The 17,357-nt window shown below is 37.5% G+C and overlaps 1 protein-coding gene across 6 annotated transcripts in view; it reads left to right on the forward strand.

Annotated features, from left to right (window-relative positions):
- The window catches only part of CD226 (CD226 molecule), a 109,144-nt gene extending 92,523 nt beyond the window's left edge, over nt 1-16,621 (forward strand). For 4 of the 6 annotated variants that reach the window (XM_012465390.3, XM_064379030.1, XM_012465392.3 and 1 more), the window contains 3 exons: nt 3,350-3,452; nt 7,908-7,965; nt 11,004-16,621. In XM_012465390.3, the coding sequence (XP_012320813.2) occupies nt 3,350-3,452; nt 7,908-7,965; nt 11,004-11,235 (393 nt within the window). In that variant the 3' untranslated portion in view covers nt 11,236-16,621. The remainder of the gene's footprint in view (nt 1-3,349; nt 3,453-7,907; nt 7,966-11,003) is intronic. The other 2 variants (XM_012465393.3, XM_012465394.3) reach the window with 1 other exon arrangement.
- The last annotated feature ends 736 nt before the right edge of the window (nt 16,622-17,357 follow it).

Genomic DNA, 17,357 nt, shown 5'->3' on the forward strand with positions numbered 1-17,357 from the left:
TACACAAATCAGTAAACATAATCCATCACATAAAGAGAACCAATGACAAAACCACATGATTATCTCAATAGATGCAGAAAAGGCCTTTGATAAAATTCAACATCCCTTTATACTAAAAGCTCTCAATAAACTAGATACTGATGGAACATATTTTAAAATAATAAGTGCTATTTATGACAAACCCATAACCAATATCATACTGAATGGGCAAAAGCTGGAAGCATTCACTTTGAAAACCAGCACAAGACAAGGATGCCCTCTCTCACCACTCCTATTCAACATAGTATTGGAAGTTCTGGCCAGGGCAATCAGGCAAGTGAAAAAAATTAAAGGTATTCAAATAGGAAGAGAGGAAGTCAACTTGTCTCAAATTGTCTCTGACTTGCAGATGACATGATTGTGTATTTAGAAAACCCCATCATCTCAGCCCCAAATATCTACAAGCTGATAAGTAACTTCAGCAAAGTGTCAGGATACAAAATCAGTGTGCAAAAATCACAAGCATTCCTATACACCAATAATAGAGAGCCAAATAATGGGTGAACTCCCATTCACAATTGCTGTAGAGAGAATAAGATACCTAGGAATACAACTCACAAGGGATGTGAAGGACCTCTTCAAGGAGAACTACAAACCACTGTTTAAGGAAATAAGAGAGGACACAAACAAATGGAGAAACATTCCATGCTCATGGATAGGAAGAATAAATATTGTGAAAATAGCTATACTGCCAAAGTAATTTATAGATTCAATGCTATTCCCATCAAGCAACAATTGACTTCCTTCATAGAATTAAAAAAAAACTATTTTAAATTTCATATGGAACCAAAAAGGAGTCTGTATAGCCAAGACAATCCTAAGCAAAAAGAACAAAGCTGGAGGCATCCTGCTACCTGACTTCAAACTATATTACAAGGCTACAATAACCAAAACAGATATATAGACCAGTGGAACAAGCAGAGGCTTCAGAAATAATGCCACATACCTGCAGCCATCTGATCTTTGACAAACCTGACAAAAACAAGCAATGGGGAAAGGATTCCCTATTTAATAAATGATGTTGGGAAAACTGGCTAGCCATATGCAGAAAACTGAAACTGGACCCCTTTCTTACACCTTAAACAAAAGTTAAGATGGATTAAAGACTTACATGTAAGATCTAAAACCATAAAAACTCTAGAAGAAAACCTAGGCACTACCATTCAGGACATAGGCATGGGCAAAGACTTCATGACTAAAACACCAAAAGCACTGGCAACAAAGGCCAAAATTAACAAATGGGACCTAGTTAAACTAAAGAGCTTCTGCACAGCAAAAGAAACTATCATCAGAGTTAACAGGCAACCTACAGAATGGGATAAAAGTTTTAAATCTATCCATCTGACAAAGGGCTAATATCCAGAATCTACAAGGAACTGAAATTTACAAGAAAAAAACAAGCAACCCCATAAAAAAGTGGGCAAAAGATATGAACAGACACTTCTCAAAAGAAGACATTTATGTGGGCAACAAATGTATGAAAAAAAGCTCATCATCCTTAGTCATTAGAGAAATGCAAATCAAAACCACAATGAGATACCATCTCATGCCAGTTAGAATGGTGATCATTAAAAAGTTAGGAAACAACAGATGCTGGAGAGAATGTGGAGAAATAGGAACACTTTTACACTGTTGGTGGGAATGTAAGTTAGTTCATCCACTGTGGAAGACAGTATGGTGATTCCTCAAGGATCTTGAACCAGAAATGCCATTTGATCCAGCAATCTCATTACTGGGTATATACGCAAAGGTTTATAAGTCATTCTACTATAAAGACACATGCAGACATATGTTTATTGCAGCACTATTCACAATAGCAAAGACCTGGAACCAACCCAAATACCCATCAATGAAAGACTGGATAAAGAAAATGTGGTGCATGTACACTGTAGAATGCTATGCAGCCATAAAAAAGGATGAGTTCATGTCCTTTGCAGGGACATGGATGAAGCTGGAAACATCATTCTCAGCAAACTAACTCAGGAACAGAAAACCAAACATTGCATATTATCACTGGTAAGTGGGAGCTGAACAATGAAAACACATGGACACAGGGAGGGGAACATCACACACTGTGGCCGTTTGTGGGGTGGGGGCCAAGGGCAGGGATAGCACTAGGAGAAATACCTATTGTAGATGTTGGGTTGACGGATGCAGCAAACCCTCATGGCACATATATACCTATGTAACAAACCTGCGCTGTATCCCAGAACTTAAAGTTTAATTAACAAAATTTTTTTTTACAAAGGGATAAAATGTTCTCTGACCTCACTGGGCTCACACTCCAGAGGGGACATTTCTCTAATGATAGTTGATTGCTCTTTTGAAAATTGAGTCATAGGAGTCTCAGCACAATTTTGTGATGTAATTAGGGCTACTGTCATTGCCATCAGTTGACAAATGAAGAGACACATATACAGTAAGGCATTTGCTGGAGTCAATCAGATAAATGGTGACAGATTTAGGATGAGGATTTCAGATTACTGGACCATGATAAATTTTCAGACATTGAGTTGGAGTAACATTTTTTTTCTGATTTTTTTAATGATTACCAAATTGAATACAAAAATATCTTTTTTAAAAAAATTATAAACATCAAAGTTATATTCTGTTGTATGTTGAATGTATTTACTTACATCAGGCATAAAAGATAATCTTTGTATATTTACTATTTTTTTTTATTTTTAGACAGAGTCTCTCTCTGTTGCCCAGGCTAGAGTGCAGTGGCATGATCTCAGCTCACTGCAACCTCTGCCTCCTGGGTCAAATGAGTCTTGTGCTTCAGCCTACTGAGTAGCTGGGATTACAGGCATGTGCCACCACGCTGGGATAATTTTTGTATTTTTAGTAGAGACGGGGGTTTACCATGTTGCCCATGCTGGTCTCGAACTCCTGGTCTCAAGTGATCCACCCACCCAAACCTCCCAAAGTGCTGGAATTACAGGCATGAGCTACTATGCCCGGCCTATTTACTATTTTAATAGTTATTTTGTTCTAAAAAAGATTTTGTATAAATCATCGGCAGCTTATTTGAATGAGGTCTTTGGCAAATGCATGCTCTTTATACTTTTGTTCTTCTTAAGGTGTAAAACCCAGCTTAATTGAGAAACAAATAAAAATCTATTAGGAGTCAGAAACATTTAGGAGACTCTAAAACAAAAACTCTCTTTTTCCTGTGGCTTGTTGTGTTTTTTTGTTGGAGTCTTTGTTTTTGTTACTCAATATTTAATGTATCTTTTCTTTATTTTCCTGCCTTACTTTTTACTGCTTTTGGTTGAATTCCTAATTCCTACATTTTTTTTTCTCCTAGGTAAAACCGATAACCAATATATTCCCTATGTGGCTGGAGGGACAGTTTTACTGTTGTTATTTGTTATCTCAGTTACCACCATCATTGTCATTTGCCTTAATCGGTGAGTAGAGCGACTTATTCTGAATCTTGTTCAGCATGAGTTATCTGATGTTAGAGATTCTCTATTAATAACCCAATAATTTGTCAAGCTGTCTCAGCATTCACACTTATATTTTTGAGAGTACGTTCTAACACAAAGGAGGAGACATAGCTATGGTAATGTTACAGAGAAAGCTGGAATCGTTCATTTAAGAATTAGTAGAAGCCGCTGGTCCGGCCCTTTTGTATTCTGCCTGATGCCTCTGCTCTGTATCCTGCCCTATCTTTCTCCTCCTCCGAAGAAAAAGCTGTTGGTGAGGGGATGGCGTGTGTGTGCATGGATGACACAGCACGAGATGGATACAGATTCTGAGAAGGGAAAGAGCAAGGTTTAACAGTGATAAAGCCTTCATTTATTCATTCATCAAATATTTATTGTGCATAGCAGTGAACAAGACATAATGAAGCTCACATCCTAATAAGCAAACAACATAATTTCAAATGGTTGTATATTCTCAGAACCAAGCAATCTAGATGCTTAAAAATTACTAAGAAGAAGGAATTGGAGGGTGCTGCCTTAGACAGAGCAGGAGGCCATTGGCTTATACTAAATTTTTCTGTGTTTTATTGGCTGGTCACAGATAATGTGTGCCTGAAGTTCCAGCTACTCGGGGGCTGAGGCTGGAGGATTGCTTGAGCCCAAGAGTTCAAGTCCATCCTAGGCAACATAGCAAGACCCTGTCAATTTCAAAAACTGAAAATTAAAAAAAAATCTTTTACTGTCTTGTATCACAGTTGGGAATTTTCTAGGATATTCTTGGTTGAGGTTTTTCTTCACCTTCCAGCTCTGCTGTACTTATCAACTCACTTGTATAGGTATTTGTTGCATATCTTTGCTGTAATCATAGCAGGTTGAAATTATCCCTTATAGTGTATTACAACTAAAGTGTTATCTTCTTAAGGGAGGAAGGGACCACAGTTTTGATGTCTATATTTTGCATATCTGGCATATCATAGACAATATATGTTTACTGGGTAAGTATGTCCATCTGTACTCTTCTCCTTCAGTAATATTACCAAATACACCATACTAACACACACACGTGCGCGCGCACACACACACACACGCGCGCCTTGTTAATAGGATTTCTAGTAGGTCTCTCCATCTTGTCTCTTCATCCTTGACCTTGACCTCTGGCTCTTTGGCAGCTGTCATCACTGCTCCCTTTTTTGGTAATGTCTCCAGCCTGCTCTCAGCTATAGTTTTTTTCTCTAACCCATCCAGTTTCCCTGGTTCTTCTTCTGAAAGCTGGGTTGACATGTCATCCTCTTGTTCAATATCTTTGATTATCTACCGGAATAATGTTAAAACTCATTAACCTGTCATTGAAGTTGCCCGACATTCTGACTGAAACCTAATTTTTAGTCCTACTTTCTACTTACTGTATTCTCCCTGATGTTGATAAATTTTGTGAAAACTGCAGCACACCCAAGGCTCTCCCCATCTGGTTTGCTACCAAAATGCTGTTTCCCCACATTTGGCTGCATTCCTGTGTATCATTCAAGGTGTGAAACACCTGTCCCCTCTGTGAGCTCTGCACTGTTCTCTGTCCCTGCAAATAGACATGGTATCACCATCTGGAATCATCGTGTACTTCTCTGCTACTCCTCACATCCTGCTTTGTATTTTAATCACTTTCATGCTTGTCATTCTTTCTGTTCATAATGGCAGAGTTTGTGTTTTATTCATATTTTTAGTGTTTGATAGCATTCTGTCCAAATAATGAGTACTCAATAAACATTGTCTAATTAAAATGAAATATGACATCAGGTCATTTTACCTTTTTCCCCATCACAGACTGCCCTTAAGTCTTTCCCTGACCAGAAATTAGCAAATGGAAGTAAGGAGTCTGTGGCATCACAGACTCCCCTACTGCTTCACCTGGGCAGTGGGAAACATCCTAGGGGCAGAGACGGCAGAGGGAGCACACAGGAACCAGGCAATGTGACCAAGAGACAGCGAGTGGCGACAAACCTCCACAGGGTCACAGATGTTGGACAGGATAGGTTTTGCCTCATGAAAATGCATCACTTTTACATGAATAGCTAAATTGAATGGTAGAATATATTGTCCCACTTGGTTAAATGTGATAAAAGGAGATTAGTAGACTTGAATTTGTAATCATGGACGCACACCACAGGGGAAAAAGCAATTGTTCTTTCTACCTTGTCACTAGTATCAGTTTGTGGTTGTTACTTCAAATGGAAATGCTTTGAAAGATGACCCAAGGGCTCCAACAATGACCTTCTGAACTCTGTTTTACCAACTGTTTAAAATAATCCTGCAGCATCAGATGTATTGACTTGGATAGAAGCCAACATAAATCAGACAGTGTCCCTGAACAAAAGTGAATTCTTCAGCAGAGAAGCTGCTGCCAATCGCTCCAGCACATAGGCTACTCAGAACCTTGTAGCCTGTGTGTTGGAGGAATTGACAGCAGCTTCTCTGCTCCTGGTTTGCTGTTTTCATGCAGAGATAGCAACAGTAACACGAGTAAGTGACCATGGCTAGGGAAAGGGCCTCTCATTGGCAAGTGTGAAAGGAGCCAAAATACGGCCAGGCGCAGTGGCACACGCCTGTAATCCCAGCACTTTGGGAAGCTGAGGTGGGTGGATCAATTGAGGTCAGGAGTTTGAGACCAGCCTGGCCAACATGGTGAAACCCTGTTTCTACTAAAAATACAAAAATTAGCTGGGTGTGATGGCACGCTTCTGCAGTCTCAGCTACTCAGGAGGCTGACACAGGAGAATCGCTTGAACCCAGGAGGTGAAGGTTGCAGTGAGCCGAGATTGCACCACTGCATTCCAGCCTGGGTGACAAGAGTGAGACTCTGTCTCAAAAACAAACAAATGAAAGGGAAGTGCCAAAATATGTTCTATAGACGTAACCTGAGTGTACAAAATAATTTAATATTTAGGGAGAAAAATCTTAGATGCTTATTTTATATGCATTGTGAACACTGGCATTAACAATGAATAGGGAGCTTTGTTTTTCCCATTTCAGCGCTGAAATCTCTCGTCCTGGGAAACTCCTTAGTCCCAGGCAAACCGGAATGGCTGGTCAGCATAAATCTAGCTGTGATATGTTTACTCTCTTTACTTTTTTATTTTCATTTTTATTTTCTTAACGTTTATTTTAAGTTCAGGGATACATTACAGGATGTGCAGGTTAGTTACATAGGTACATATGTGTCATGGGATTTGTTGTACAGATTATTTCATCACCCAGGTATTAAGCCTCGTACCCAATAGTTATTTTTTCTGGTCCTCTCATCCCTCCCATCCTCTGCCCTTCAGTAGGCCCCAGTGTGTGTTTTTCCCCTCCATGTGCACGTGTCCTCATCATTTAGCTTCCACTTAGAGGTGAGAACATGTGGTTTTCTGTTCCTGCATTAGTTTGCTAAGGACAATGGCCTCCGGCTCTATCCATGTCCCTGCAAAGGACATGATCTCATTTCTTTTTATGGCTGCATAGTATTCTGTGGTATATGTATATCACATTTTCTTTATCCAGTTTATCATTGATGAATATTTAGGTTGATTCCATGTCTTGCTATCATGAATAGTGATGCAATGAACATACACATGCATGTGTCTTATAGTAGAATGATTTCTAATCCTTTGGGCGTACACCCAGTAATGGGATTGGTGGGGAGAATGGTGTTTCTGTCTCTAGGTCTTTGAGGAATCACCACACTGTCTTCCACAATGATTGAACTAATTTTTTATTTTATTGGAACCATGGAGAGTTTATTGAGTCCTGTAGTTGCAGATGGTCCGTTCAGCTAGAGTGAAGTGATTTCAGAAGTTGTAGAGCTTAATAGTCAAGAGGGAGGGCGATGGATTTAAATTCCAATACTACCACTAACTAATCATGTGATTTTGGGCAAATTACTCTTCCTCTTCACACCTTAGTTTCCAAACCTGTTAAATATAAAGTTTTGATGAAATCTTAATAAGAGGATCTATATAAATGATTTAATAAAATAATCCATACAAGTTATTTAGAATAATACCCAGAAACTTTTATAAAGCTTCATTATATTATTGTCATTTAAGAAGTTACACTGTTGGCTTTTAAAATAAATTTTAATTGTGGAAAATGTCTTAAATCTGAGGTTATTTGGAGAAGGCTATAAGCCATTTATGTAGTAACTCACTGTAAATCATTCTTAGTAAAATCACTGAGATTAATTACTAATGCACAGTGGTTAGATATCCATTTAGTTGCCCTCATCATCTGGGAACACTTTGGAGAAGACAGGGAAAAAAAGTGTAGGTTAACAGAATTTTGGATAAATGTGCATATAGCTACTTTAATATATTAGAAAATGGGTGTGGGCTGGGGTACAGTGAGGTATAGAGTTTAGTGCTGGAATATCATATCTTTATATCCTTTATTGAATATGCATTCCAGAAGGAGAAGGAGAGAGAGAAGAAATTTATTTACAGAGTCCTGGGATACAACGAAGAAGGTAAGTTTATACAGAACTTGTCACTTTTTTCTTTTGTAATTTGCAAATGCAGAATCAGTCTCTTTTGCAGTTAGCAATCTTATATTTTATTGTCCTTTTCGTAACCTGACTATGCAGTTGCCTGCAATTTAAATATCAGCTATTTGGAGAAAGTTATTTTCTGAACTATTCTATTTTTACTGCCCTCTGAAACTAAGTTTTTTTTATGTGAATATAAATAAAGGAGCAATTATCCTGACGTAATAACAATCAACACTATGCCTTCCCTAAATCTTTGTTCCTTTTCTAGGGCTGCTGTGACAAATTCCCAAACCTGGGTGACTTTAAACAACAGAAATCTATTTTCCCATGATTCTAGAGGGTTGAAGTATAAAACAGTGTCAGAAGGACTGGTTTCTTTGTGGGATGAGAATCCATCCCATGCTTCTGTCCAGCTTCTAGCGGCGCTGTCGATCCTTGGCTGGTAGACACATCTCTCTAATCTCTGCCTCTCTCATCACATGATGTCCTCACCTGTGTGTATGTGTCTGCCTTCCTTCTTTTCTCATGAAGACCCCAGTCATCTTGGACTTAAAGGCCCGCTCTTCTCCAGCACAGTATTGTTTGAGCTTAACTAATTACATCTGCAAGGATCCTATTTTCAAATGAGGTCACGTTATGAGGTTCTGAGGAGGAATTTGCAGAGGATGCTATCCAACCCAGGAGAAGACATAATATTTTTGTGTCATAAGGTTATTGTGATGGTTAAAATGCATAAAGGACCCAGAAATGTAGCAAGCACGTAGAAGAACATATTGCATGATACTCATTATTATCGTTATCTTTGAAGTTAAGTTATTAATTAATGTATACTTAGGTTATCCAGCCAAAGAACTTTTTTATTTCCTTATGGGCTGCAGAAGTTTGATGAGCTGTGAAAGTTTCTTCCTTATTCTGCCTTGCTCCTGCCCCTTATTGTCTAACTAACAGACTAGAAACTTCTGGGTTTGCAGATAAGAGGGATATGTATTTTTATGCTCATTATTCCCACTATACTTCAGATCTCTCTAACACATAGCATTCTGTTTATGAAATTTCACAAAACAAACCAAAAAAAAAAAAACCGTTTCTATGGATTGAACATTTGTGCCTTCCCAAAATTCATATATTAAAGTCCTAACCCCCAATGTGATGATATTAGGAGATAGAGACTTGGGGATGTAATTAGATCATGAGGGTAGAATCCTCATGATTGGGATTAGTGCCTTATAAGGACAGAAGAGCTTGCTTCCTCTTTCTGTTCTTTGCAATGTGAGGATACTGAGAAGACAGTTGTCTGCAAACCAAGAAACACACCCTCAGTCCTTCACCAGAGTTTTTTTTTTTGTTTCTCAAGTTAGGAAGATATTTTCTTGATCTTGGATTTCCCAATCTCCAGAGCTGTGAGGAATAAGTATTTGTTGTTTAAGCAACACGGTCTACAGTATTTTATGACAGCAGCCCAAACTAAGACAAAAATGTCCTCAAATGCTATCCAAAAGTATATAAATTTCTCTTCATTTTAATTACGTGCAATTGAATTCTACATGGTCAAAAGCCAAGTGCTAATGTTCTGACAATCCAACATGTGTTCATCAGACGCCTTCAAAACTTATCAGTTTAACTTTTTTTTTATTAAGTACTTACTTTTGTAAGAATAATATTTTTTTTGTTTGTTTCTTGGCCAAAAAAAACATAGATTGCTTCTTGGTGCCAACTGCAGAATCAAGAAACCTTGCTTTGTTTCATCAGGCACTTCAGCGAACAAATTGGTACTCTGTCATATACAATTTTGGGATTCCCTTCTTCATCCTTAGTACTTTATCTACTCATGCCAATCCAGTCACATTTATTGTTGTGAATTTGGGGTATGGAAAGGAGCTTTGCAACTGTCTACATTAGGTATCCAACTTTTTCAGGCTTTTGTAGAAAAATATTTTGAAGGATTATGAAAAAGTTAGTAGTTTGGACTGTCAAAAAAAGACATTGGAACTATTTCATTCTCTTTTTTTAAAGATGACCTATATAAGTAAGATGGCACTTGCATTTTCATTTTGCTTTCTTCTTAAAAACACTAAAGTCCGGCATGGCATGGTGGCTCATGCCTGTAATCCCGATACTTTGGGAGGCTGAGGCAGGTGGATCATCTGAGGTCAGGAGTTCGAGACCAGCCTGGCCAACATGGCGAAACTGTCTCTATTAAAAATACAAAAATTAGCCAGGCGTGGCTGTACATGCCTATAATCCCAGCTACTCATGAGGCTGAGGCAGGAGAATTGCTTGTACCTGGGAACTGGAGGTTGCAGTGAGCCAAAATCGTGCCACTGCCCTCCAGCTTGGGCGACAGAGCGAGACTCTGACTCAAGAAAAACAACAACACTAAGGTCAATCTAAAATTATAAATTCCTCATCAAAAGACCTTTCTCTAGTCTCTTTTCTTTCTCAACTTGTCTTTCTTTTTTTCACACCTGCATATTTTCTGTTACATACATACATATGTGATCAAAGTGACTTGATTACAGTAGAGAAGATTAATGATTATACAATATCATCCTGAAAGTGAATGTCAGTTTATTTTGTTAATTTTTATATGTTAAGTTGCTTATTTTTTAAAGTTCAGACACTGTGTACTTTGAAAATATTTATTAAGACATTCATTCAACAAACATTAATTGATAGTATGGCAAAATGCTATATTAAAATTTCCATATAAAAATCATAATATTGTTCTTATCAAAATAGCCTAACATTGGGAGAGGGAATTCCCTCTCCCGATTGAAACAGGTAATTCTTAGCACAATACAGTAAGTGGTAATCTAGACTAGGTTTCTGTTGTATCTTACTCAAGAATGTGATTTCTAACAGAGTTCAATACAATGAGGATAATGTTTTATTAAATTAATTATAATGGAAATTTGTTCCATGTCATGCCTGCATTAACAAGAGGTATGTTTTGAATGTCTTCATTAGTTGTTGAAATGCAGTGAATTATTGACACTCTCTGCTGTTTGTATTTCTAGGCACCCAGCAACTCTGCAACTCCCATCTCTACCAGTCAATCTACCAGTCAATCCATGGATGATGCAAGAGAGGATATTTATGTCAACTACCCAACCTTCTCTCGTAGACCAAAGACTAGAGTTTAAGCTTATTCTTGACATGAGTGCATTAATAACGACTCTTACGTACTCATGCATGGATCTTTATGCAATTTCTTTCCACAACCCAGGGTCTACCTTAGATACTAGTTGACTGAATTGAGTTCATTTGGTAGGAAAAAGATTACCTAAAAAACATTTTTCACAGAAGTGTTTCAGAAAACCTGACTCTAACTTGTTTACACACAAAAGGAAACTTACTGAATCATGTAATAGAATGATCCAGGGCAGATTAAGCTTTGGGCAGGAGCTATTTACCAGGGCTTAAATGTTGTGTCTATAATTAGGAAATTAAGTATGGGTATAAACTGGCTTCTGAATCCCTTTCCACAGTGTTGGATCCATTTCCCTGGTCGTGGCCTCACTCTCATACAGGCTTTCCTCTTGTGTTGGCAAGATGGCTGCCAACTCTTGGCAATTTGTACATCTTGTTCCTATCTGGTAGAGAGTTTGCTTCTCTAATAGAGCAAACAAATTTGGTTATTTTTTTCATTGTCAAATAGGCATCATGACCAGAAAGGATAGAATGGCTTAAGTGAATGAGGGGTTTACTTCTAGAGCTGAGAGCAGGGTCAAAGCACAGTACTGGGAAATTCAGAGCAAGGTTAAAAGAGATGGAGAGTCTCAGAGCTGGGGAGTTTACCAACAAATGTTGACTGCAGTGATTAACCAAGACATTTTTGGTTAACTAACTGAAAAGTGAAATATGGGATGGATTCTGGAAGTGGGGAATCTCTCTCCAAACTTGTAGAATCTGCTCTGTCAGCATAGTCCAGAAAAATACCTGGCAATAGAAGAAATGAATAGTCAAGAAGAAGATAAATGTGAGAAGGCAATCTCTTCCCTTACTATTCTCCTATATATTTATCTCCCATTCTATATAGAATTCTTGCCACCATCCCAGGTCTAACCTTAGGAGCAAATGTAGTAGATAGTCCAATAATAAATAACTTAATGTTTTGGACATTGTTTTTTATTTTTTCTACTTTTGAGAATTACTTTTAATATGTAAGTTCTCTCAAAAGGGTCAGACACCTATGCATTATTTTTTTAATGATTATGTGAAACTTGAATATAATAACACCATGTCTAACTGTCATTTTTTTTTCCACACAGAAAAAGTGACAGTTGGAAGTGGTGGTATAGGATGGTAGGGTAGAAATTTGAGAGGGAAAAAAGAAATTGGAAAGGTACAGGCAACAGGAGAACAGAATCAAACCACAGAAAAATACAAAGGGAAACTTTCTGCTTCACAGTTTGGACCAAGACAGCCCTAATGACCTCACCAACAATCAAAGCAATTAGACACCATAACTGATCTTGTTTAAATTCTGGACATAGGCAAACAGTGAAAAGCATTTGTGAAACTGAATAAAACTGCCATGGTCACCTTGAAAGCACAATGGTCATTATCAAATATAGTGATCATTCATGTCTAAAAGATTCATTATGATGGCTGTATTTAAATATCACTGTTGTGGACTTCATGATAATCTTAAATGAAACAAATCCAAATTCTCCTGTTTCCTAGACAGATTCTAAAATGTAATTTACACTTTTAAGCTGACTAGTGATTATCTTACAATTTTAGCCTCATGCACTATGTATGCCAAATAGTGCAATTATTTTGTGAATTACAGAAATGGTAAGTGCCCACATTTCTGTGAGTTAGAAAATTTGTGAGTTTTTAACAACAAAAAAAACACACACACACATTTTCAGAAGTGAAAAAATAAAAATGACCATTTCCCAGTTGTACTTAAGTATATGCAAGAAGAGTAAACTCTCGTTTTTATTACGTTTGCTTAAAGATCCTTTTATACCTTGATTCATGAAATGTTTCCACAAATATATTAGTGTAACAAACTTGAAAGGCAGTTTATAAGAAACCACTCTACTGTCAGGTCAATCAAAAGTTTCATGGGTGAATTTATTGGTTTGCGTGGTAAAGCAAGCTTAGCATCAATTAAAAGGTAAATAATTTCCTTTTCTGAATGGTAAAGACAATCAAAATATTACTTTCTGCAAACCTCTGATAACCAAATTCTTAATGATTGGCGCCTGTGAGAAGGAAAACATTTTTACAGTTGTAGCATGGGGAAATATAAACCCAATTTTAAGAGAGAAAATAATGACTGGGGGTGGAAGGCACAGTGCAGTCAGATGCCATTCTTCTGGTGGTTTCCACTGGGAACTTCATGGAAGACTTTTGTAGCAAACCACTGAAGTGTTGCAAGGCCTCCAGAACATTTGGAACTTGTCTCTTTTTCCTTGGGTATTTTTGGTCTCTTATGCAAAGTATCAATGAGAACTATTTACTCTGTCCTTTCTTCTCTATATATTCTTCCTCTACAGAGTGCAGGATTTTTTCAGGAATTTGGAGCCATCCTAAGTCCTCCTGAAAATTCTCTGACCTCCTCTGGTACTCCTTTTATACCCTCAGGAGTAATACTGATGAAATTCCATTCATTCATTGTCTTTCTCTGGACATCTTTACTTACCAAAGCACTTTCATTGTAATCTTTTTGACATCATCCCTAATTCATGATAGTTTTGGAATTCACCCTGCTATGTTTCTCCCCATCTACTCTTTTGCACCTACGATTCTGGTTGTTACTAAGAAAACAGATCAAAACAGAGCCACAGAATAAAAGATCAGAATTGCAGTAAATTATGTTTTAAGTATAGATATTTTTTGCAAGGTGCTGCTTTGGAAGCAAAATGCTTCTTAAGTTATATATATACACACACACATTTTGAATGCCATTAATATTTACATTAAGTAACCAATTAAAGGAAATTACTTTGTGATAGTAAGGTGGGTAGATTTGTTAAGCATCATTGTGGAATACACAGTTTTGTCAGAGAAAAAACACATCTTATTGACCCATGATGACTATGCATTAAGTATATTATAAGTGAGACCTTCAAACTTTAAAGAACTTTATGTATAATATGTTGAGAAAATAAAATAGAAATTTCATTTACTTGTAATCATGCTTAAAATAAAAGGCAGGTAGGTGAGGATATAATTTTTAGTAAAAACTCCAATTTATGTTTTAAGTTTTATTACTAAAATACTATATTTATAAACTTAAAATATATGGGCTATCTATTTAAAAGACAAAAATACTTTTGGTAGGCATTCTTTTATTTTGAACATCCAAGTTATATTGGTTTATATAGAACGGTACTAAGTAAAAATTACAGCTTTATGACAGTAGTTTTCTTTTTTTTTTTTTTTTGAGACAGAGTCTCTCTCTGTCACCAGGTGCCAGGCTGGAGTGCAGTGGCGCCATCTCGGCTCACTACAACCTCCGCCTCCCAGGTTCAAGCATTTCTCCTGCCTCAGCCTCCCTAGTAGCTGGGTCTACAGGCACATGCCACCACGCCCAGCTAATTTTTGTATTTTTTAGGTAGAGATGGGGTTTCACCATGTCGGCCAGGATGGTCTAGATCTCTTGACCTCATGATCTGCCCGCCTCGGCCTCCCAAAGTGCTGAGATTACAGGCGTGAGCCACCGCGCCTGGCTGACAGTAGTTTTCTAAATTGGGAGAGTCCACATTGTAATTAGAGATCACTGTAACCAAAATGCTTCTCCTTGATTTATAATGATGAACTGTATTTTGTACTGCCTATATGAATTTTCAGCAAGATTAACGATATTATAAAGGTGTTTATAAAGTGTAACTGGAGATGCTAAATTGGGAGTACAAAGTCAAGTTTCTTTTCACAATAGTGATAAGAAAATATCTTTAAAAAATGTAAGACAATCTAAACATGTAACATCATTTTATCATTAGTTTACTATTAAAATGTAACATCTAGAAAGTATTGACCTTCACCTTCGGACTTCTGTATAAGTGAGTATATTTTTTCACTAATCTGTTCATTAGAATTCTTCCAGCCAGGTCTCTGAACTCTGAAAACATTTTCCTGAAAACCAAAAACAAGTTTATTTTTTAAAAGCTTCTTTATTTCTAGTGATTCAGTAGGTAGAAAAACAGCTTCTAGAATAAGGAAATTTTATAAATCCTCAAGGTCGGTTTACATATATTTTTCCAGATTGAAAGCACTAACTATGTTGTGAGATGCTGGAAGAAAAGGTCTGTTTGGAAGTATGGGTAATAAATGTCTGGGATAATTCTGGTTTATTTCCTATTATCCCTGTTAGAATAAGTTATATGGTCAACCTGTCCAGAACACTTTTTCCAGCATTAGTATGTACTCTTGGATGTTTGGTTCTTGCAGGGTATAGAAATATGTTCCTTGATGTACTGTATTCTGTTGTATTGAATGAATAAAACACAGTATTTCACTATCACTAGTTTCATTTGCCATCAAAAAATAGTGGGGAAACATTTCTACAGAATAAAATTAGCATGATGAATTACATGCAGAAAATACTCAAATCAATGATGCATTTTAAGTTTTATCTCAATGCAGTGTTCTTTGTATAAGTACTTGTAGTTTAAAGGGTCAAAGAGCTGTATGTTTTTTTTCTTTTTTCAAAAAATGGTAGTCCCTTGCCTTCCTCGTTTTCATTCCATTGAGACAACAAATTTTACAACTTCTAACTCATTATTTTATTTATGTTCACTTTTCTGAATAGCATACTTGTGACACTAATACATTTTTTCTATTTTAGACATTCATTATTAATTTAGATGTCTTCCTCTCCCCAAACTCGCCACATACAATACTTCCGTCATGTCTCTTTTCAGAAATATTTGCATTAAAATGTGATTATATCAATATTTGGCATTTATTTCTATGACCTTGCCAGCACTCTTACCACATGGTATAAATGATTTGGCTTTCCCTCGTATATAACTTGCTTTTTTCCACCTAGAGCTAATGATTGTCATTTTGGGGGCTTACTCTTTCTGTATTTACCATGAATTGATCTGAAACTCTTGTGATGCAACAGGAATTCTAGCAATTTCAACTTCCTAAGAAAGACTCCATTGAAGCTTGACTTGGGGATATAAGGACAGTTTCTTTTAGCATAGCCACCAGCCTGGTGTCTCCCTGCATCCAGAAAAAGAAGGGAGAGGAATATATGAAATCTAGAATCCACTCTAAAAATTTTTCCAGAACAAAAAGACATGTGTTTCCACATTGTAAATGTTTGTTAAACATGTGCCCATAACAAGGAACAATAAGAAGTCTATTATGTTTGTTTTTGTGCCTGTAAAAATTGGGAGCATTGGTTGTTAAGCATCAAAACAGACTCTTTTAAGAAAAAAAATATATATATGAGGTCAGGTGTTCGAAACCAGCCTGGCCAATATGGTAAAAGCTCGTCTCTACTAAAAATACAAAAATTAGGTGGGCGTGCTGGCATGCACCTGTAGTCCCAGCTACTCTAGAGACTGAGGGAGGAGAATTGCTTGAACCTGGGAGGCAGAGGTTGCAGTGAGCCAAGATCGTGTCATGCACTCCAGCCTGGGTGACAGAGCGAGACTCCATCTCAAAATATATATATATATTTGAATGATAGGGATGGCTCATAGAATTCCCAGGACACTGATGGAGTAGGCTTGCAAAATAGAACATGTGGCAACTCCAGTGGGACGTTAGGCAGGAAGCACAGCTAACAATTTGGGCTTCGATATCCTCCCTGGAACATGCTGCAGTGAACCTGAGCAGCATCACTACCCCACACTCGGATGAGTACTGAGCCTCCATTTTTATTCACTCACTTGTTCGAAAATCAGTTCTCTTAAATACATCTGGCAGGCAGCAGCTGGTATCTACCCCTTCACCTTCTACAGTGGCAGACAGGGTACAACTTATTTCCCAACAGAACACACCGTGACATTCCCTCCAAGCTCACTGAAGAACTTAAACTGGCCTGTAATCCCAGCACTTTGGGAGGCCAAGGCGGGCTAATCATGAGGTCAGGAGTTCAAGAACAGCCTGGCCAACATTGTAAAACCCCATCTCTATTAAAAATACAAAAATTAGCTGGGCATGGTGGCGTGTGCTTGTAATCCCAGCTACTCAGGAGGCTGAGGCAGGAGAATTGCTTGAACCATGACCCGGGAGGTGGAAGTTGCAGTGAGCTGAGGTCACCCCACTGCATTATTCTAGCCTGGGGGGCAACAGAGTAAGACTCCGTCTCAAAAAAAAAGAACTTCAACTGACAAATGTCTCTACTTGACCAGATCATAGTTTTATTAAAGGCAGGGTTTAATGTACCCTTTTATAAA

Source organism: Aotus nancymaae, unplaced genomic scaffold, assembly GCF_030222135.1.
Source record: "Aotus nancymaae isolate 86718 unplaced genomic scaffold, 86718_ANA_hifiasm-v0.15.2.pri h1tg000020l, whole genome shotgun sequence".
In the NCBI taxonomy this organism is placed as follows: domain Eukaryota; kingdom Metazoa; phylum Chordata; class Mammalia; order Primates; family Aotidae; genus Aotus; species Aotus nancymaae.